Below are 22,778 nucleotides of genomic sequence, written 5' to 3'. Positions count from 1 at the left end.
GTACACCCTGCGTATGTCACTGATCACATGACCTCAATCAATAGTTCTAGGCAACATAGAGGGGGGGGGGGGGGGACTTTTTTCTTATTTCCACACAACAGCTCTAAGGTGTATTAAAGACATAGTTCAATGTTGAAAATGAGCGGTCTTCCCCTTTAATGATATTAATTCCGGGTCTGACGTCATCAGGCAGTGAAATCATCATTCATAGGATAGATCACAGCGCCCTCGGACGTAATCAGTGAAAATATGATCGTTTTAAAGGACGTTTTAAAACGTCCTTTGGCAGGCAATGTGTTAAAAAAAATTGCAGATCGACAAGCTCACAACGTGTCGCGGAGCGTTTGCTATTTTCTTTTTAACAAAAAAAAGTTTTGTTTTAATCAAAAAATACCACTTACCCCAGCTTTAAGCTTCTTCCCCTCCCCCCCACAGTGGAATCTACATGTCTCTGCATTGTCACAGTGAGTGCAGACTCACAGAAAAGAAAGAACGAGTCACACGTCGTTTTAAAAAATATACATCACGTTTATTTGTACTGACACCGCGAGTCCGCGCAGAGGCGGAGTCTAAGGATGTGCTTTGGACGCTACAACAGGTCCTGTGTTCTACCGCCGTACATCCAACAGTCAACAGATCACCAAGCGTTTCGCTTCTCGCTACCAAAAAGAAAAACCACCAAAAGAAAATAACAGAAAAAAACCTTGACGAAAGCTGACATATATCACTGTTTTTTTTTCTTTGTTTTTTTTCTTTCTCTTTTCTCTAAAGGTAACACAACGTACAAAAAGCAAGTCTGGAAATACAGTAGTAAGATTTTCGGCACTATAAAAAAGTTGTTTTCTTTTTTCTGCGCTCTCTCTCTCTCTCTCGTGCGTGCTCTCTTGCTATCTCTCTCTCTCTCAATGTGTGAATAAGAAAAACAATGCACTTATCTCTACTGAGCTTTTGCTGCTTTCTGTCGCTTGTTAGGGCAGCCGAGGGGGTAAAAATGATGCAGATTAAGTCACGTAGAAACACGGACCCCGGCTGATCCCTGCATTACCAGCGGCAGCGGCGGCTCTCCAGGAAAAATGTTCACGCTCTGCAGAGAGCCACACACACACAGTGGTGGTGGGTGGGAGCTGAGGGTCCGAGGAGGAGGAGGAGGAGACGGGTGAAAAAAAACGCTGATCGGTCGACAGGTGAAATCGCCAAAAAGTCAGAAAAACAGAAAAAGAACGAGTCTCTCTCTCCGACACCATGTGCACTATACCGTGACGTCCGGGAGTGATGTCAGAGAAAAATAAAACAGCGGATAGAAAGTCCAGAAATCAGACAGAAGTAACTAAAAGAAGATGTTCAACGTGGATACCATCTGTTCGTTGGCAGAGCCCTCCGGGCTGCAGCCTCTCAGGGCCCTCGGAGGTGCGGCTGAGGCCAAAAGCAAAGCAGACGGTCTCTGAGGAGAAGGAGGTGCTCTCCCACCTCAACAGCAAGCCAAAGGCACCAGGAGAACCACCAGGAGCTGGACGGCCCACGTCAGGCCCCGCGGCGGGCCGTAGTACGCCGAGTGCTGGCCACTCTTCGCTCGGACGCCTGCAGGGGGAAAGAGGGGGTTGGACAGACGGACGTCACAAGACATGTCTTAGTCATGAAGACTTCCTTTAGCATAGCGTTGTTGTCGGGCAGAAACCTCTTATCTCCATATTCTAACTTTTTGTGTTTTTTTTTACCCCGTAAATTAACGCCCTACTTGATCATACAACAGCGTCACACAAAATCATCAAAAGTAGCAGATCCATTAGCTCGAGCTTGTAGATCTGCTATTTTTGCTGTTTTTGTATTTGAATCCTGCAAAGTAACAGTTTTGGACATATGAGGTTTCCACCCGACAGAGGCGATAGTTGACATGTCGCTTTGAATGTTTTTCTGTTTTCACCACCAACTAAACTATGACATCCTTGGCCTGAAACTACATGAAGTTTGACCTGAGGGTGGCGCTACAAACTCATACTGCGCTGTCTCATCTTTATGAAGTGACAATGTGGTGGAAAGCTGGGTATTCAGCTGTCTGTAACAATCGTATATTACGTATATCACTTTTCACTCCACTATATTTCAAAGACAAATACAGTATTATACTTTACGTTTTGCTAAAATCAGCCTCCTGGTGGCGCTATAACAAGACAATTTGAAAAGGGCGCCATTTCTTCCTCGGCCTAGTGGGAATGTGCGTGCAAAGTTACACGGCAATCGGACGCTGCGTTCATGATTTGAGGCATTTTGTTCGAGCCACTCCTGCAAACTTTAGATGCCAATATTAGCCAATCAGCATGGAATATGAAAAATCGGACAGATCCGTCTTGATCACATGACTATAGAGATACTGTGTACTGATTTGCGTGATGTTTGGACAAAATCTGTAGGAGTAATATTAAAACAAATTTTCTGCCTCCTGGCGGCGCTATAAAAGGCTGATGTGAAAAGAATACAGGGCAGAAGCTTGTACTTGGCCTCTCAGGAGTGTGCATGCAAAGTTGCACGCCGATCGGTCCCAGTTTTAGGTAAAAAACTAATCGGCCTGTTATAGCGCCACCATGAAAAATGTAGAGTAACAGGCCGATGTGAAACATTCGGGGCAGAGGTTCCGCTCTGGCATCCAGGGAGTGTGTGCACAGTTTCACATCCATCGGGCCAACGGTGCCGGAGATTAGCTGTCCACAGACAGACGGACATACGGACACACACACACAGAAACAAACACAGACGCACGGACAGACAGGGTGCAAAACAGTCTCGGACACAATTAACCCCTTAACACATTGCATGCCAGTCGCGTAGATCTACGCGAACCTATTTAAAGCCGCAGCGTGCCAGTCGCGTAGATCTACGCGAACCGCCGATTCCCATGTTAAGTGCCCCAGGTGCACTTTCCGATTTTTTTTGATCCATTTCCGTTTCCGGTTTCCGGTCGGAAACTGAATTATTCGGGTTCCGGTTTTTTCGATCGTATCCGCTTCCTGTCTGGGATCCTGTTTAAAACTCGATTTTCTCTGGTTGTTGTTTTTCTCCTCGCTGATCACTGTTTACCGTTGATCGGCTGTAGCTTCAAGATGGCGGCACGGATTTGGAAACTGTTTTCGCTGGCCGTTTCTCACGGATCCGCTGTGTGTTTAGAACCAAATGAACGCGCACTTTTAACTTATTTAGCGAGGTCTGTGGCGACATGAAAAAAACTAAAAAACAACAATAAAACGCTGGCACTGGTGAGTACATTATGAGATTAAACTCTGGCATGGAATGTGTTAAGCCATGTTTCAAATATAGTGAAAACTCAAGTACAAATTTGACGGATTAACTTTCAGTTACAGTTGAGTAATATTTGACCAGGAGTATACTGTGACTCAAGGACTGGAGTTGAGTACTTTTTCCACCACTGCCTTGAAGTTACATCCTTTAACCCTTTAAGACCGGGAACGCATGTGTGTCATTTTAAGATTTCTTTGGCTATTCAAAAATAGCAGATCTACAAGCTCGTAGCGCGGCACTCGGTGCCACGCTATGAGCTTGTAGATCTGCTATTTTTGGAAAAAAATCGTGAAAATGTGTGCAAATCTTTGAATATATATATACATTTTTAACTCAAATCTTTGCTTCTGGGGGCCGGGGGTCCCTGGAACAAAATATTTTGAGATGGGGGTCCGCGGCCAAATACATATCATTTTGGGGGTCCTTGACATGAAGAAAGAAAACATAAGCTTTAAAAAAAAAAAACTGATAGGATTTAGAAGACATTTGTAGAATCCCCCCCGAAGCAAAGATTTGAGTTAAAAATGTTGTCTTTAAGAAAAATATATTCAAAGATTTGCACACATTTTCAAGATAAAAATAAATAAATAGCAGATCTACAAGCTCATAGCGCGGCACTCGGTGCCGCGCTATGAGCTTGTATATCTGCTATTTTTGAATAGCCAAAGACATCTAAAAAATGACACGGATGCGTTCCCAGTCTTAAAGGTTTAATCGGCAAATAAACCTGCTGTAGTTGTTCTCCTTTGCCCTGAGAAGCTCTGTGTAGCCATGTAGTACAAATGACTGTTAAGTTTCCTCTGGCCACGCTCCTTGAAAGTTAATTATCTGTGCAACAGTAGGCATGGTTCGTGCAGGAGAGGTAATTAAAACGGGATTAAGCCAAAGAAAACTCCACACACATTAGCTAGCGGTGACTCAATTAAGGGCAGAGTGTGAGATCGGTAGCAAAACAAGAGGCGACTGTGCGTGGACAGTGGGTGTGTGTGTGTGTGTGTGTGTGTGTGTGTGTGTGTGTGTGTGTGTGTGTGTGTGTGTGTGTGTGTGTGTGTGTGTGTGTGTGTGTGTGTGTGTGTGTGTGTGTGTGTGTGTGTGTGTGTGTGTGTGACACTTTAGGGTTTAGGTTTAGGATTAGACATTTAGGGGTTCAGTTTAGGGGTTAAGGTCCTTACACACCGGGGCGATTTTTTTCATGCGAATAATACGTTTTTTTTAAAAACCTTATAAAGTCAATGCAAGCTTCCACATCAGTTTCGCGGAGCGAAAAAAAGCGTCTTTTAATTATTCGGAACAGTGTTCGCATATTCGAAGTTTCGCCGGTGTGTAACTGCCTTTAGAGTTATGTCTGTTTTATACTTAGTTATGTACCAGTTTCGCACACCAACGGCGCGTTGTGAGCTTGTAGATTGGCTAGATTGGCTACTTAAAAATTGTGACAATTTTTAAAAATGGCCTCCCGAGCACAGTGGTGGAAACCTCACCCCTGCTAATAAATAAAACGTGCAGACGCAGTTGAGTGTTCCAGTCATTTATTTGAGTGGTCTATTTTGAAGTGCCCAGGGTAACTTTCTTTTTATTATTCCTATTGTCGTACTGTTTGAGCACCGAGGCCTTCCACCCACAACTTGGTTGAAACGTGTTGAACTTCTCTTTGTGATAGCAATACAAACGCGAGTGCATGCAGTGGTGTAAAGTAACTAAGTACATGCACTCAAGTACTGTACTTAAGTAAAATGTTGAGGTATTTTTACTTTACTTAATACTGGAATATTTCCAATTTTCAGTACTTTTCCTTCTACTCCACTAAATTTCAGAGACAAATGTTGTACTTTTTACTCCACTACCATTATTTGAAAACTTTAGTTACTTTGAAGATTTTCAATATTATTACAAAACATATATCAACCACTTCAACCCTATATATACTTCGGCTGTTTGAAAATAGCTGATCTACAAGCTCACAATGCGTGGCTTTGCGTCGATCTGCTGCTCTCAAAGAGTTTTATGCATGACAAACTTGTGAAATGGGACATACCGCATAATAAGTCATTTTACTTTTGGTACTTTAAGTACAAAATTACTTTTGCACTCCTACTCAAGTACATTTCGAGTATTTCTACATTTTGGTATTGATACTTTTACTTAACACATTGAGTGCCAGGCACTACGGACGGACGTGACGTTTTTTTGGGATGACGTCACATCCGTCGATTCCTTCTAGCAGAGTCGAGGGATCATTCCTAAGTTGCGTTAGAGCGCCCTCTTGTGGAATTTAAAAAATATATAAAAATGTTGACTCGACGGTTGGATTTCAAACGACATGGATCTATTTGAAAATAGCAGATCTACAAGCTCACAACACGTCGCGACGCGTTGTGAGCTTGTAGATCTGCTATTTTCAATCAGTTTAGTACTTTTACTTTAGCTACTTTAAGTACATTCTGATGCCAATACTTTGGTACTTTTACTCGTGTGACATTTTGAACACAGGCCTTTTAGTTGTAACAGAGTATTTCTATATTGTGGTATTGCTACTTTTACTTAAGTACAATATCTGATACTAATACTTCTTCCACCACTGTGTGTGTGTGTGTGTGTGTGTGTGTGTGTGTGTGTGTGTGTGTGTGTGTGTGTGTGTGCGTGTGCGTGTGCGTGTGCATGTGCGTGCGTGCGTGTGTGTGTGCGTGTGCGTGTGCGTGTAGGAGGGGGGGGGGGGGGCCTTACCGGACGAGGTAACGACTCGGATGTGGGAGCTGACGGCCCCCTCCCCGCCCTCGCTGACGGCCCGGACCTCCATGATGTAGGTGCCTCCCTCTGGCAGGGACAGCACCGTGGAGGGGTTGATGGTCCTGATCACCTGGTTGTGGTGGCCCCGCCCCTCCTGACGAATGAACACCTGTGTGCGTGAGAGAGAGGGAGACACACACACACACACACACACACACACACACACACACACACACACACACATACACACACACACACACACACACACACACACACACACACACACACACATTAAAATCTTCAGTGTTTTGCCAAGGCTCCGGCCAACAGGTTGGGAATCAGTGCCGTGAGGCAGTGGATCTCAAACTTGTTCATGTTAAGGACCCCCCAAAATGATATGCATTTGGCCGCGGACCCCCATCTCAAAATGTTTTGTTCCAGGGACCCCCCAGAAGTAAAGATTTGAGTTACAAATGTTGGCTTTAAAAAAATAAATTTGCACACATTTCCACAAGTTTTCAAAAATAGCAGATCTACAAGCTCATAGTGCGGCACTCGGTGCCGCACTATGAGCTTGTATATCTGCTATTTTTGAATAGCCAAAGTCTACAATAATGGCAGCCAAAGTCTACAAAGGAGACTCTGTGTCTCCTACCGGAGAGACTGCACGCCGAGCAATTCAATCACCCGCCACGTTCTGTGGAAGGAAATAAATTGCATTTGATCGTGGCGTCTCCCTCACACTGTTATATTTAAGTGGGAGTAGCTAACATGTGCGTCGACTTCACACGTGTGAACGCATCTCAAATAGACATTCGGTTGTTTTTGATGTAAAGCGTCCTTGGGTTTATGAAAGGCGCTATATAAATTCAAGCTATTATTATTATTATTCCTGTTGCCTGCTACATGTGTGAAAGGATATCGCGGGACAATGTCCCCTTCCTGAATCACAGGTGACACTCTCCAGGGTTCCATGTGTGAAAACCATTTATGTCTGCATCTAGGCCTTGCTGTAGATGCTCTGAACAGAGGCGATGTTGTACGTTTTTGACTGTGTGTGTACACACGCAGTCCTATAGACAGCCCTCAAAAAATGGGCGTGCACTTCCGTTTATATAATGTCACAGGGAAATTGGAGAACCAGGGAAATTGAAAACGGAGCGCTAGTTTTTCGGCGCGGGGCTTTGGGGCGAGGCGGGGCTTTTGGAGACAGGGTTTTTTACGCGAGGCTCGCGAGGAGGAGGAGGAGTAGGAGGAGGAGGAGGACGCGGCGGCGCGAGGCGGGGCTTTGATGCAAGGCGGCGTGATGAGGAGGAGGAGGAGGAGGAGGAGGAGGAGGCGGCGCCGCAAGGCGGGGCTTTGATGCGAGGCGGACCTGGCTTTTGTTGTTCCCCCCCACATAGCAACCAGGAAACTACGCTAGGGAAACGCTGAACACGCGTTCACACGCACACGTGATAATAGTTATTGTCCATGACGGAGGCGCGCCGACTTAGCAGAGCTTGAGGCCGAGGAGGCGCGCCCGAGCGCCTCCAGGCACGAGTGCCCGCGCCGACCGGCCGATGCTCTGCTAGTCGAATCAGCGCCGTCCGAGTTGTAAACCGATAGGGAGAGAATAGATCTTTTCATGGATCACTATCCATGTGTGTGTGTGTGTCATGGATAAACTAAAACAAATGTTAAAAGCCAGAACACAATAAAATTATCTTAACAGTCATGCTTTCAATAAACCAAATTGAAAGCATGAGCGCGTGTGCGTGCGCGCGTGTGCATGTGTGTGTGTGTGGTCGGGGCCATATATGTTAGTGCACTGTGGTTGGGAAGCCTCGTGGCTTGCATTGCCCTCTAGTGTTCTACAGAATTGCCTGGGGGGCGGTAAAAACAAGCGCTCCTTCTCCAATGTCCCTGGTTCTCCGATTTCCCTGTAACATATACCCTGACCCAGGAAAGGGGGCGTGGCTGTGGAAAGGGGGCACGGCTGTACAAAAAAAGCCTAGATGGTGCTATATTTCTGTGACGCCACTAGACGGAGGCGGTGGGCCTGGTGGATCACAGGTCATGTTGCATGTCTTTAACACATGTCATCTGTGTCATGCACAACACATACACAGTCAAATTGGATATGTTTGTATCCAATTAATTATTGTTTTTTTTTACCATGTATCCGACGATGTCGGATTCATTGTCTCTGGACCTCACCGGGTCCCAGCTCAGCGACACATTGTTGCCCTCTTGCACCCACATGAGGTTGCCGGGGGGCTCGGCCGGCGCTGCAGGGGAGAGAGCAGTAAACAGTAAAAACAGTCAGAGATACAATACTTAGAGTAGGGAACAGTAACAGTAACCAGTGGATGACAATTTCTTTTTTTCCCCGCGGAAGCACAGTGAAACCCTCCCTGATTAGCTCCCGATTGATCATCAAGATAAATATTCTGTGACTACTTGAAAAGGTAAGAAAGTCGAGAAATCGCTGGCAGTGGATGATTTATTTATTTTGGCAGTGAATGAGTTAAGTACAATTATGAGGTATTGTTACTTTACTGGAATATTTTGAATTTTCAATACTTTTACTTCTACTATATTGTACTTTTAATCCACTACATTTATTTGCAATTTGAAAATAGCCGATCTACAAGCTCTCAACGCGTTGCGGTGCGACACGTTGAACGCTTGTAGATCGGCTATTTTCAAATTATTTTATACATTTTGAAAACTGGGACATTCTGTGTAACTTTTGGTAGTTTAAGTATATTTTGATGCCAATACTTTTGTACTTTTACTCAAGTACATTTTGAATGCAGGACTTTTACTTGTAACGGAGTATTTCTACATGGTGGTATTGATACTTTTACTTAAATAAAAATGTGAGTACTTCTTCCACCACTGACAGTAACAGTCAGAGATACTGTAGGCCTACTTAGTGGGATTACGGAGTTCCCACCAAGTAGGTCAATTGCTTCTGTTCCATTTATAGCGATGGTTTTACCAAGCGTTTTTTTCCTTGGAGTCCCCCTTCTTACATCTGACAAAAGCTGAGACTCCCTACATGTGCACGCACGCACGCACGCACGCACGCACGCACGCTTGCAGTTGTGTTTTTCAACTGTGAACCACTTTAGCTCTATAAACAGTACTTTTACGGATAGCAATAAAGCATATCTACAACCTTACAACGTGTCACATAGCGACGCGTTGTGAAATTGCAGATTGGCTATTTTCAAAACAATTTAAACTCTTTGATAAATCTTGAAATATAATGCAAGTTAACCCATTAAGGCCTGAGGTTCCGATTCTACAAAATGTCTTCTAAATACTAACAGTTTTCTGAGAAACGTATGTTTATATATCAGTGGTTCTCAAACTTTTTCATGTCAAGGACCCCCAACATTATTTGTATTTAAACCCATCTGTTCCAGGAACCCCCACAAGCAAAGATTGAGTTAAAAATGTTCGCTTAAAAAATACATATATATTCAAAGATTTGCACACATTTTTGCGATTTTTCAAAAATAGCAGATCTACAAGCTCATAGCGCAATACTTGGTGCCGCGCTAGCAGCTTGTATCTGCTATTTTTGAATAGCCAAAGTGTAAAGTAATGGTTTAAGTGGTTACACAGGCGCGTTCCCGGTTTGAATGGGTTAATAAAAAATGCTAGTTATGATTTTGTGCAATATTTTATACACGTTTAGACTTTCCCCTTTTTCAAAGATATTTTTGGGGGCTTTTTCTGCCTTTATTTTATAGTTTGTAGCAGAGGTGGACAGGAAACAGGGGGCGGGAGATGGGGAGAGACATGCAGCAAAGACCGCCTGGAACGGGACTCGAACCCGTGGTGCGCTGTCAGGCTACTTATGAGGTGCCCGGACCGCAAGGCCAGCAGTCTGAGCCGACTTTTTTCTTGGACCTGGACCATTGAAAGCATCGAATTTGATACCAGCATGAAGTTAATCTAAATAAGGAACAACTGTGTTTATAGCACGTTGGCGGGATTCAGTCTGAGCGCTGCAAAACTCACGGGCTTTCCTGGTGTGGGCCGTGATGGGCGAGCTGGCGGGGCCGAGCCCGATGCTGTTGAAGCCCCTCACTGCCACGTGATAAAGGGTGTTGCCCTCCAGACCCGTCACCACCACAGACGTCTCGTTCTTGACCGTTCTCCTCTTGTCCGCCGCCTCCTCCTGTTCCGAGTCTTTCCAGTAGCCGACCTGCGCACATTATGCGAACAATAAGAGGTTAAAATACCGCTTCATGCATGTGCTTGATAGGCTCTATGCACAGCAGCCATATTTTCACTTCCTTCACAGGTGTTACCAATGATACTAATGAAGGCTCTGTTCCATTTAGTGTGGTTCTCAGATTTTTCAATTTCCACGACCCCCAGAACTCTGAGAGTGTACAAATTGTACATAAGACCCATAAGGGTCCATTTGGTTCCATTTGTACACTCTCAGAGTTGCACACCCATTTGGAAACCCCTTAAGGAACTAGTGTTGCAGTGTTGACTGTAGTGTGACTTTTTGTCTATGGATTAGTCACCCAATGGAGACTTGAATTCATGGATATGTTTTTGTTTTTGTCGCATTCCTAAGCCAATAATTTGATGAACAGCGGTATAGGCAGCGGTTCCGGTAGGAGACACAAAGGAGACTCTTTGTGTCTCCTACCGGAACCGCTGCCGGTCATCAAATTATTGGCTTAGGAATGCGACAAAAACTAAAACATATCCATGAAGTCTCCATGGGGTGACTAATCCATAGAAGAAAAGTATTTTTTTGGATGAACTATCTCTTTAATGCTGTCTTTTGTGCCGGTAGCCATGAAGATGTATAACGATGCACACGATGGCCGCTCTGCCCTCTCAATAGAATAATTAGCTCTGAAGTAACAACAGTTCATTACAGTGAGGACACTATCTGACATGGTTACTGTGTGTGTGTACTCTTATAATTTCATTTTTCCTGCATTATTCATGTACTGTTGTGGGTGTATAGTGTTGCGTACTGTGTTCATTATTAATGCTGTTTCTTTTGAGTACAAATAGGTGCATGCACAAGCACGTGCAAGTACGCCGCATGCATACAAACACACACACACACACACCACTATCTGCATGCACAGAAACAAACACAGTGGCATAACTGAGGGGCAGCAAGTGCTGCGGTGTGGGGGGGCCAGCAGCAGGGGGGGCCCCACCTGCACTGATACAAATATTTTTACAGCAAAAAAAAAGAAAAAGTTAATTTTTATTGGTCAAATAGAACCGAATTAGACCGAATTAGACGCTGCGCGCGCGTGCATGTACGTGGGCCTCACGTGAAACTCCCGCGGGGAGGCCCGCGATTCTGCGTTACGGCACTGAACAAACACACACACGTACGCATGCACACAAATGCAGGCAGGCACATGCACACACACACACACACACAAACCTATCTGCATTCACAGAAACAAACACACACACACGTTCGTCTGCACACAGATACAGGCAGGCAGCAGGCGCGCACACACACACACGCACACGCACACGCACACGCACACACACACACACACACACACACACACACACACACACACACACACACACACCAGACCTCATATCCTCTCGGTCTTCCAGGGCCAGGGTTGGGTGGCTTCCAAGTGACCCTAATTTCCGACGCAGAGATGCTGGCAGCCTTCACGTCCAGCGGGGCTTCTCTGGGCTCTGAGCAACAAAGCGATGAGAACTTTACCAACCCCACACAGACGGTGTGTCAACACGGTGACGCTGTGAACATCTTAATAATTCCCTGCACCGCTGCTTCTCAAAACTTTTTCAATTAACTTTACTGTGAATTAGGCCAATGTTCTCAAAGTGGGGTTCCGGGGACGCCCAGGGGTCGCTTGAGAGGATTCCAGGAGGTCCCCAGCTAAATGAGATAATATAGCATCACAGCAGTTTAACTTGGCTATGTGAAAATAGTCAATCTACAAGCTCACAACGCGGCGCATCGTGATGCATTTTGAGATTATGAGAAATATTTTAACAACACAAATCTTGAATTGGGGGTCCCTGGCACAAGACTATTTTCAGATGGGCCATGGACCCCTATAGAACTCTGAGAGTGTGCAAATGGAACCAAATGGAGGGCTCATTTGCACACTCTCCAATCATTCAAGGGGGGGGGGGGTTTCTTGGACCCTACTTTGAGAACCACTACGCACATCCAAAACCACCAGTGGTGGAAGAAGTACTCAGATATTTTACTTAAGTAAAAGCAGCAATACCACAATATAAAAATACTCTGTTACAGGTAAAAGGCCTGTGTTCAAAATGTTACTCGAGTAAAAGTATAAAAGCATTGGCATCAAAATATACTTAAAGTACCAAAAGTAAAAGTACTAAAATGTTTGAAAATAGCCTATGTATAAAATAGGACTAAAGTGGTTAATGTATGTTTTATAACATAATAATTTACATCCGCAAAGTAACTAGTGATTAACGTTTTCAAATCATTGCAGTGGAGTAAAAGTACAATATTTTCCTCCGAGATGTAGTGGAGTACAAGCAAAAGTATTGGAGATTGGAAATACTCCAGTAAAGTAAAAGAAATACCTCAAAATTGAACTTAAGTACAGCACTCGAGTAAATGTACCTAGTTACTTTACACCACTGAATAAACCACCAATTCTAAAAAGGACCAGCTCACTCACCCCCTTCAGCGGAGTACACGGTCACCACTTGGCTGAAAGGCCCGTCTCCCTTGTTGTTGTAGACGCCCAGCTTCACCTCGAACGGGGTGAGCGGCGGGAAGGTCTCGTCGCGGTACTTGTACGTCGTGGAGTCGGCCGACGTCACCATCTTCTCCTTCCAGCCGCGCGTGCCGTTGGCGCGGAACGCCACGATGTAGCCGAAGCCCTCGCCGTTCTGGAACTCCTCCGACACGGGCTGACGACGAGAGACATATTTCATAGACGAGAAAAGAAGCTTAGCGTTAGCTGTCGTCGGGCAGAAACCTCTTATCTCCATATTTTTTGCTTTTTTTAAAAAGTAAAGTTTTTTTTCAGGAGTCTTCAACGTTTTTCAGCCCAAGGACCCCTTAGCTGAGAGAAAGGGACGACCCCCACTACACATTTTATAAAATTGTGTTGCAGATTAAACTTTCTCATAGATTTCATAGATAGTTTCACAGACGTTTGACAGCATTGTCATCAGTAGTATGTTTTCAGACATTTAACCACTAACCACTTCGCTCTGTACTTGGTCTGTTCCTTTTTTCCCTCTACACCAAGCCTCTTTGCCGAAAATAGACGATCTCCTCCTTGTCAAAAGATAGCCGATCTACAAGCTCTACAGCGCGAGACGTTGTGAGCTTGTAGATCTGCTATTTTTGGCTAAAATTCTCCGAAGAATAGGGATGAATAGAGAAAAAAAAAAACCTGGCGGCCCCCCTGTAGTAACTCTGAGGACCCCCTAGGGGTCCCCGGACCCCCTAGGGGTCCCCGGACCCCCTGTTGAAGACCACTAACCTACTTGATCATAGACCAGCGTCACACGAAAGCATCAAAAGTAGCAGTTCCGCAAGCTTGTCGATATGCCACTCTTGATGCTTTTGAATTTGAATCCTGAAAAGTCTTGAACATAATGAGGTTTCCACCCGACAGAGACGATATGCAGCATGTTGTTGTTACAGTAGCATTTGAATGCTAAAAAAACACAGTCTGAGCGAGGTTGACTGGAGCCGCTATAGACACAATTACCTGCGAGAGCTTATCAACACAGATTAAAGTACAATCCAAGCTTACCGGCACTAAAGCCCCCGTAATTAACCGATTTAGACCGGGAACGCATCTGTGTGTCCTTTTTAGATTTCTTTGGCTATTAAAAAATAGCAGGTATACAAGCTTGTAGCGCGGCACCGAGTGCCGCGCTACAAGCTTGTAGATCTTCTATTTTTGAAAATGTGTGAACATTTTGTGCAAATCTTTGAATACATATACTTTTAAAGCTTGGATAAAAGCGTCTGCTAAATGACTGTAATGTAATGTAATGTAATGTAAAGCGAACATTTGTAACTCAAATATTTGCTTCTTGGAGGTCCCTGGAACAACATGTTTTGAGATGGGGGTCCGCGGCCAAATACATATCATTTTGGGGGTCCTTGACATGAAAAGGTTTGAGAACCACTGATGTATTTTTCAAAAAATAGCAGATCTACAAGCTCATAGCGCGGCCCTTTTTTTTTTGAATAGCCAAAGAAATCTAAAAATGACACACAGATGCGTTCCCGGTCTTAAAGGGTTAAAGGCAATTCAGTTTGCGTACATTTTCCTATTTGGGATACATCCATAATGCTTGCTACTATTGAGTTCAAAAGTGTCTCAACAAGAAGAAAAAAAAAGAAAAAGAAAAAGAAATAAAGAAAAGCTTAAAAAAGGAATCCGTTCTTGGAACTGATGTAAATGCCACAAGCTGTTTTCTTTTTTTTTATAACGAGCACCAGTGCACCTGCTAATTGGGATCGCTGAGCTCAAGCAACAGCCAAAAATTGGGATCAGCCAACAGACAGCTGGTAGACTTTGTGGTTCATCACCATTTTATATACAAATCCTCCAGTCCTGCAATCTCCCAGCCATTTACTGAGCGAATCCTATCCCAAAAGGCCAGTTACGTCAATCAACAAATTATACCGCATACACTAGCCCTATTTCTACATTGTTACATACGTTTTTTTTCTTTAGTTGTTCTTCCTTTAGATTAGTTCTTTCTTGATCACAAATGTACATCATTGTATTTATATAGCATGCTGTAATAGACAGATGCTACTATGCTTGATGTTTGCCTGATACCCTAGTTTCTCCGAGGCACTACATTGTTGTCTCTGCACTCTACTTATGTGTGACTATTAACCTTGTTGTTTGTTGCTTACTCTGGTCTCGCACTTTCACCCTGGATAATATAGCATCTGCTCAATGCCTAAGTTTTCATTATACTTGTATAAATGTCCCACATGATAAATGTAATGTTGTGCTGTCAGAGACAAATATTGTACTTTTACTCCACCACAGTTATTTGAAAACTTATAAGTTGTAAGTTACTACTTACTTTGTAGATTTTGATTATTATTACAAAATATACATTAACCACTGCAGCCCTATTTAAACTTTGGCTATTTGAAAATAGCCGATCTACAAGCTCACAATGCGTCGCATCGCGACACATTGTGAGCTTGTAGATCTGCTATTTTTAAAAGATTTGTATACATTTTCGACATAATGATAACGGTGAAACGGTGAGATGAGATGCCAATACTCTTGTACTTTTACTCAAGTCAAATTTGATTACCGGACTTTTACTTGTAACAGAGTATTTCTACATTGCAGTATTGATACTTCTACTTAAAGACGGGGTGCCGTGATTTTCAGTGATTCCCCCCCCCCCTAAAACATAATCATCAGGTATGCCTACTAGGAGGAAGATTTTTTTCAAAAAAGTGTACAGAAATTGTTAAAATTATGTTTTTATGTGGACACGCCTCCAGTTCATTAAGTATACCTGGTTCTCACCTCAGCACCTCCTCCACCACCTTAGCACCACCCACCTGTCCTAGTCCCTCCTCCTCCTCATGCCCACACCTGTTGTGTTATGATAATGAGGGGGAGGTTATGTTTTTACTATGTCACTAAAGCGCTGTTTCTCTATTGGCACGTTTGACCCTCAAGGTTTCAGCCTCCAGGTAGAAACTCAAAATAGTCAGAGAAGACATAAAACACCATAAAAACACCACCAGGGGGCTTAATGAAGTTCTATCAACCTCATAGACACATGAAAAACAGAAAAAGTGCAAAACCATGGCACCACCTCTTTAAGTAAACCATTTTTGTACTTTTTCCACCACAGGGCATGATCATTAGATCACTCTGTTCTATAACATACAACTGTGATGTAATATTTATAAGGAGCCGGTATCTGATATCTTAGCCTTCTTACTGTTACAGTGCATGTCATCACTTGTTTCAGAACGTGTTTGTAGTCCAACTATGTATGTGTTTCCTTAGTAGCTGAGGCTCCGTACTGATGGTCAATCTGTTTGACTTGTTTATACTGTACACTGTAAATATACTGTATTAATGCTAATATGAAAAACATTTAAGGCCTTGCTGATCAATCTTCACGACAGTGGTGTGACTTCACTCCTCCGCTCTGGAGCAGAAATCATTGCAGTCGGGCAGAAACCTCATATCTCCATTTTCTAACTTTTTACGTTTTCTCGTAAACTAATGCCCTACTCCGTCATACTAGTGTCACACAAAAGTAGCAAAAATAGCTGATCTATAGCTCAAAACGCGCCACGATGTGATGCGTTTTGAGCTTGGAGATCTGCTACGTTTGATACTTTTGAATTTGAATCCTGAAAAGTAACAGTTTTGGACATATGAGGTTTCCGAAAGCAAAGACATTTCGATCTACATGTTCTGAAGAAGGCCTGTGATGAATAATGCTGCGTTACAGAGTCTTCCATGACATTCACATTTTTCTTTCTATTTTTTCTACTTCTCTTTTTTGTGCAGATTTCCTTTTTTTCCTTCAGACCTTTAGTGTGTCTGAAAATCCTCGCCAGACAGATGGCTGACTGAGGCGTTAGCGGCACGCATGGACGTTTCCGAGATTCTCAGCACAGCACGGCTTAAGCGTGCCGCATGTATTATATTATTCCTCGACAGAAACACCAGACTACTCGCAGACGGCTAAAAATAAATGGGGTTAGAAAACACCATCACGATTCCCAGAAGAGACCGCCTGAGTGTGTGCCCTGACTCCTGATTCCTCCTCCTATGCTACTGTAGCACACTGTCAATCTTCATAGTGCTCAAAGCATTGGTTCTCAAAGTGGGGTCCGGGGACCCCCAGGGGTCCTTGAGGGAGTTCCAGGGGGGGCCCCAGCTAAATGATGGATAGTTAGGAACCAAATGGACCCTTATGGGTCTGTAACTCTGAGAGTGTACAAATGGAACCAGTTAAATTAACATTGATTTTACAATATAAATTAGGGTCCCAGAGATAGAAATGCCATTAAATGGGGGTCCGAGCCTAATGCATGTCAAACTGGGGGTCCTTGAAATTAAAATGGTTGAGAATCACTGTTAGAGCCGTAAAAATCTGCTCTTATGGGGGTCCCTGGCATATCTATTCAAATGGGGGTCTGCGAGCTAATAAGTGTCAATTTGGGGGTCCTTGACATGAAAAGGTTTGAGAACCACTGGCTTAAAGGACGTAGCTTGATATATTTACTCCTCACTAATTCTTATTAAAAGATGGTCACATTTTTGTCTATTAGGTCTTTGTCTCAGAGGAGGGCGCAGGTTTGGTCATTTCATTGTTTTTTTTTAAATTTTGTATTAATGTAAGAACAATGGCTTCTATTTCAGCGTGCTTTCCATGAAGAGAAAGGCTGTAGTTCCTCTATCGATATGATGTCACTGGTCTAGGAGGGTTTCTGAACTGTCCATGCATAGCCCACCTCTCAGACACAGGAGTGACTAGAGAAATCGTACCATTTTATAATGAGCATTACTAGTGAGGACCAATTATATGAAGATAGGTTGAAAATGGGTGAAGATGTCCTTTAAGTAAGAACTGTACTTAAAGTAAAATTTTGAGGTACTTTTACTTCACTTGAGTATTTCCATTTTTGATACTTTATAATTATACTCCACTTACGCTGTGGGCGCTGGGGGCGTGTTCTCTCCTCTGCGTCATCAGTGCCCATACCCTAGGTGGGGTTGGTGAAAGGGCCTTTCTGTGTGGAGTTTGCATGTTCTCCCCGTGTCACTTAGGGTAGGTACCCTCACAAAAACATGCAGTAATCCTGGTCACTATACTGCCTCCCCCTGGCCAGCCGGGGCGCCTGATGGAGGGGAAAGGAACTGGTTGGAATAACGTGTTCCTTCCACGCGCTACGTCCAACCAGGGAAACTCTCCCCTGTAAGGTGACAAGAAGGTCAGTTGGCTCTCATGCATTGAAGGAGGCATGAGCTCGGCCCTGGCCTCCCTAGGTTGGCAGAGGGAAGGTAGTGCCCAGGATTACATAGCCAATTGGCACTGGGTGTAAAAAAATAGGGGTTACAAAATCGTGGGATAAAAATTTTAAGAGAAAAAGTAAAGTATATAAAGTATATTATTATGCCAATACTTTTGCACTTTTACTCAAGTCAAATTTTGAACACATGCCTTTCATTTGTATCAGAGTATTTTTGTGGTATTGCTACTTTTACTTAAGTAAAAAAAAAGAAGAGAGTACTTCCACGACAGGCTGTAGCCTACAGTTACTTCCTGTTCCAGTGTCTGTGAGTGCAGTGGACAGTGTGTGGAATGTCATGCTCATCTGCTGTTTGACCACAGTGGTGATTTTGGGATCAGTCTCAAACACCTGCTGTGCATTTAATCAAACTAGATTCAATTAATTTAGCAAGAGTGAAATGTAATGGGAAATTTACACTTGTTTAATCTCTAACTAACTAATGAGTTACAAACACCTGTAACGCTTGTTATGTCATGCCATTAACCCATTAAAACCGGGAAAGCATCTGTGTCATATTAGATATTAGCTAAATATATAGAGCAACATAAGTTTAAAAAAAAAAAACCTCTTAGGATTTAGAGCAGTGGTTTAGTACTGTGGTTCTTGAAAATAGCAGATCTACAAGCTCACTCAGCTTGTAGCCTACATCTGCTATTTTTGACAGGTTTGAAAAATCTTGAATAATTTTTGACCTCAGGTCTTAATGGGTTGACCTGGAACGCATCTGTGTCATTTTTAGATTTGAGCTAAAAAAGCATTATTTTACACTTTGGCTATGTAGCAGATCTACAAGCTCATAGCGCGGCACTCGGTGCCACGCTATGAGCTTGTATATCTGCTATTTTTTTTAAATCGTGAAAATGTGTGCAAATCTTTGAATATATATCTTTTAAAGCGACCATTTGTAAGTCAAATCTTTGCTTCTGGGGGGTCCCTGAAACTAGATATTTTGAGATGGAGGTCCGCGGCCGAATACATATCATTTTGGGGACATAAAAAAGATTGAGAACCACTGATATAAAGTGGTAGAAAACTGTTGGGATTTAGGAGACATTTGTAGAATCGGCTTCAGGTCTTAATGGGTTAACACGTGGAAATAATCATGTCTCCCGAAGGCATTGCCGGAATGAGCCACCCAGGCTGCCCTGCGGAGGGGGTGGTGGGGGGGTGGAGTGATGTCGCTCATCAGGACTTCGTTTCAAATGACAGCCAATCATCTATGTGACTGCCTAATTACAAGGGCGCTGAGCGAAAATGAATTAGCCTCCATCATCAGCTGATTATCTGAACTGTTAACGGCATTTGAGAGATGTGACAGAATATGGGCCCTTACAAAAAACAGCATGACTAAATTATAGGGGAACAGAGGTGGACAAATACCACAGCAGGGTAGAAATGAGCTAACTGACACAAATCAGTGCAACAGCACCGGTCACATGAGTCTATGGTGCGGCCATTTTGTTTGAGTTTAATGTTGGGGGACTCCCTCTTTCTTTGGTGTGTCGCCCAGGTGGCGCCTAAACCAAAGCTTTAACTTCAAAACCTAACCTTAACCCTAACCCTAACCTCACAAACACTATGCCTAAACCTAACCTTAAAGGGATAGTTCACCCCCAAAATGACTTTTTTTCTATCGATTACACACCCCATGGAAACTTGAATTGATGGAGATGTGTCAGTTTTTGTCGCATTCCTAAGCCAATAATTTGATGACATACGTATCTTTCCTCCGGTCATCACATTATTGGCTTAGGAATGCGACAAAAACTAAAAAATCTCCATCAATTCAAGATTTCATTATTGATGGAAAATAAGTCGTTTTTTGGGTGAACTATCTCCTTAACCCTAACCTCACAGAAACTATGCGTAAACCTAACACAGGACATAGGACCACGATGGTCCTATGTAGTCCCCAGGACTTTTTTTGTGTTATCCTTTCACGCTTATAATGTCTCACTGTACCACGTGCTGTTTACATTTCTGACTAATAAAGAATTCAATCAAAAAAACTGTTTCCCTGCCTCATTGTTGATTTCCCTCATGTACAGTTACTGAGGTTGTTGATTCTTACTGTCAACAGGTTGTATGTCGTCACTGTCGGACAGAAATCTTGCATCTCCCTGTTTCAACTTTGCATGTTTTTCTTTCTCCGTAAATGAATGCCCTACCTCCAGTGGTGGAAAAAGTACTCAAATGTTTTACTTAAGTAAAAGTATCAATACTGCAATGTAGAAGCACTCTGTTACAAGTAAAAGTCCGGAATTGAATATGTTACTTGAGTAAAAGTATACAAGTATTGGCATCAAAATATACTTAAAGTACCAAAATTAAAAGTACTCGAATGTTTGAAAATAGCAGATCTAAAAGCTCACAACGCGTCGCACCGAGCTTGTAGATCGGCTATTTTCAAATAGCCTATGTATAAAATAGGGCTGAAGTGGTTAATGTATGTTTCATAATATAATAATTTATATCGAAAAAGTAACTAGTAACTAAAGTTTTCAAATAATTGTAGTGGAGTAAAAGTACAATATTTGCCTCTGAGATGTACTTAAGTACTGTACTTAAGTAAATGTACTTAGTTACTTTCCACCACTGCTTCCTGAGCGGAATTGCGGGGGCCTTATACCTCTCGCTATATGCGCTCGCCAACGGGTGGCTGCAGGGGCAACCGCTAATGGCCCTGGCAATGGCTCCCAGTTTGAAGGAGCGGTCTCTCTCAGCGTCTCATCTAATGAGACGCTTGAATGAAACGGCGGGGACTGTTTAGTCATTCATCTTGCTTAATAACCCTCGCCCCTCCGCCACGGTCGAGCCGTCCCGGGCTCTCGACAACGCTCCACAGATGATTGGAGAGGCAGAACTGCCGCGCCGCGCCGCTCGCATCATGCCCTGACTGCCAAAGAGGGCTAACAGTCCTGCTCCGTCTCCTTCCATATTCATCTCCATTGATCACCGGCGGTATAGTTCCTGATTTATTTCCAAAAGCGTTTAGCCGGAACCGGGGAAAAGAAATAGGGCACGGCGAAAATGACTTTAAATGGCACATACACGCTAGGAAAAGGGAGACATTTGGCAGCCCAAGTGAAAAGCATGTGGGCTTCACCCGTAACGTGCGATTCTCCTGCAATGTGATGGAATTATTGAAAGATAAGCGTCTCCTACGGCACTGGCAACGAAGGGGCAGGCGAGCTTTAGAGAGCTATAGCCATGTCGTCCTTTGTCTTTGCTGGCATTGCTGCGTGCACTGTAGTGCTAGCTATTGGAATAGGCTCTATGCACAGTGGCCATATTGGAAAGAAATTGGGCCTCTTCCTTACTTCCTTTGTACTGTATGTCTTACCAATTATACTAATCAACTCTTGACTCTTTTACTGCCAGAAATAAAATATCATTTGCCAAGCCACTGCCAGCAATTTTCGAGTGTTTTCACTAACCTTTGGAAACTCATAGATTGTTCATCTCCAGTATGATCGATCCCCCGAGGGCTTTAAAAGACATATCTGAGTCATATAGATTCGGGGGAAAAAAACATGCCGTCGCGATCATCCGTTCCATAGTTGTGGGCAAAAAAGCAATTTTTCCAAATCGAATAACAAGGAAGTGAACGGGCTGTTTTTTTTTTGCGATTACTGCAATTGCACTCAATCAATCAACCAGTTTTATCATGAAGATGTATTTGTTTTCCTGGCACAAAAAGGGGGAATAAATAACAATTAAAAACTAAACAAATATCGGTATCCGCTATCGGCCAAATTGTGTCATTTTAAACATGGATATTGGCTCAGGATGTCCCCATATGGGTGCATCCCTAATCCCAAGTGTAAAGTACAGGCTGTGCTGTGTAGAGAATCCATTCGGTTTCACAGGGACACACTTGTTGGATCACATTTACAGGGGTTTTCTAAGGTTATATTTTAGAGACGGTTATATTGGATTTTCTTCCTAATAATTACTTGGATGCATGAGATGAAAGTTTAATCTAAGAAATGCTCCCAAAGCTTTGTAAAGGCTGTTAATTAGGGTCTTACGTCTCACCGAGCACCATGTACACTTCTGTCTAATAGAAGAGACACACACGGGGAGAGAGAGAGAGAGAGAGAGAGAGAGAGAGAGAGAGAGAGAGAGAGAGAGAGAGAGTGAGAGAGAGAGAGAGAGAGAGAGAGAGAGAGAGAGAGAGAGAGAGAGAGGAGAGAGAGAGAGAGAGAGAGAGAGAGAGAGAAAGATACACAGAGAGAGAGAGAGAGAGACAGAGACAGAGACAGAGACAGAGACAGACAGACAGACAGACAGACAGACAGACAGACAGACAGACAGACAGACAGGCAGACAGGCAGACAGACAGAAAGACTGACAGAGACAGAGAGTGTATTGTATTGTATGTCTTACTGATGAGCTTGCGTGAGTACAATGGTCCACAATGGAAACAAGCACATACTGTAGGGCTTTTAGCATCATTTTTTACTTTACTGCCTCCACTGTTAATAATCTTGTTAATAATGTATTCAATCAATCAATGAAAGAGAGAGAGAGAGAGAGAGAGAGAGAGAGAGAGAGAGGAGAGAGAGAGAGAGAGAGAGAGAGAGAGAGAGAGAGAGAGAGAGAGAGAGAGAGAGAGAGAGAGAGAGAGAGAGAGAGAGAGACACAGACAGACAGACAGACAGACAGACAGACAGACAGACAGACAGACAGACAGACAGAC

General features: G+C 43.4%; 1 protein-coding gene across 2 annotated transcripts in view; it reads right to left on the bottom strand.

The window, feature by feature from the left end:
- Positions 1–606: 606 nt before the first annotated feature.
- The window catches only part of cntn5 (contactin 5), a 380,291-nt gene continuing 358,119 nt past the window's right edge, over positions 607–22,778 (bottom strand). For both annotated transcript variants that reach the window (XM_080429360.1, XM_080429359.1), the window contains exons 19-24: positions 12,708–12,942; positions 11,609–11,718; positions 10,036–10,222; positions 8,176–8,288; positions 6,016–6,187; positions 607–1,578 (exon numbers count right to left, since the gene is read on the bottom strand). In XM_080429360.1, the coding sequence (XP_080285486.1) occupies positions 1,469–1,578; positions 6,016–6,187; positions 8,176–8,288; positions 10,036–10,222; positions 11,609–11,718; positions 12,708–12,942 (927 nt within the window). In that variant the 3' untranslated portion in view covers positions 607–1,468. The remainder of the gene's footprint in view (positions 1,579–6,015; positions 6,188–8,175; positions 8,289–10,035; positions 10,223–11,608; positions 11,719–12,707; positions 12,943–22,778) is intronic.

The sequence above is a fragment of the Gymnoscopelus braueri genome (assembly GCF_963280865.1).
Source record: "Gymnoscopelus braueri genome assembly, chromosome: 5".
NCBI lineage: Eukaryota > Metazoa > Chordata > Actinopteri > Myctophiformes > Myctophidae > Gymnoscopelus > Gymnoscopelus braueri.
The sequence above is the reverse complement of the archived record's forward strand: the minus strand, read 5'-3'. Positions and strand labels throughout refer to the sequence as shown.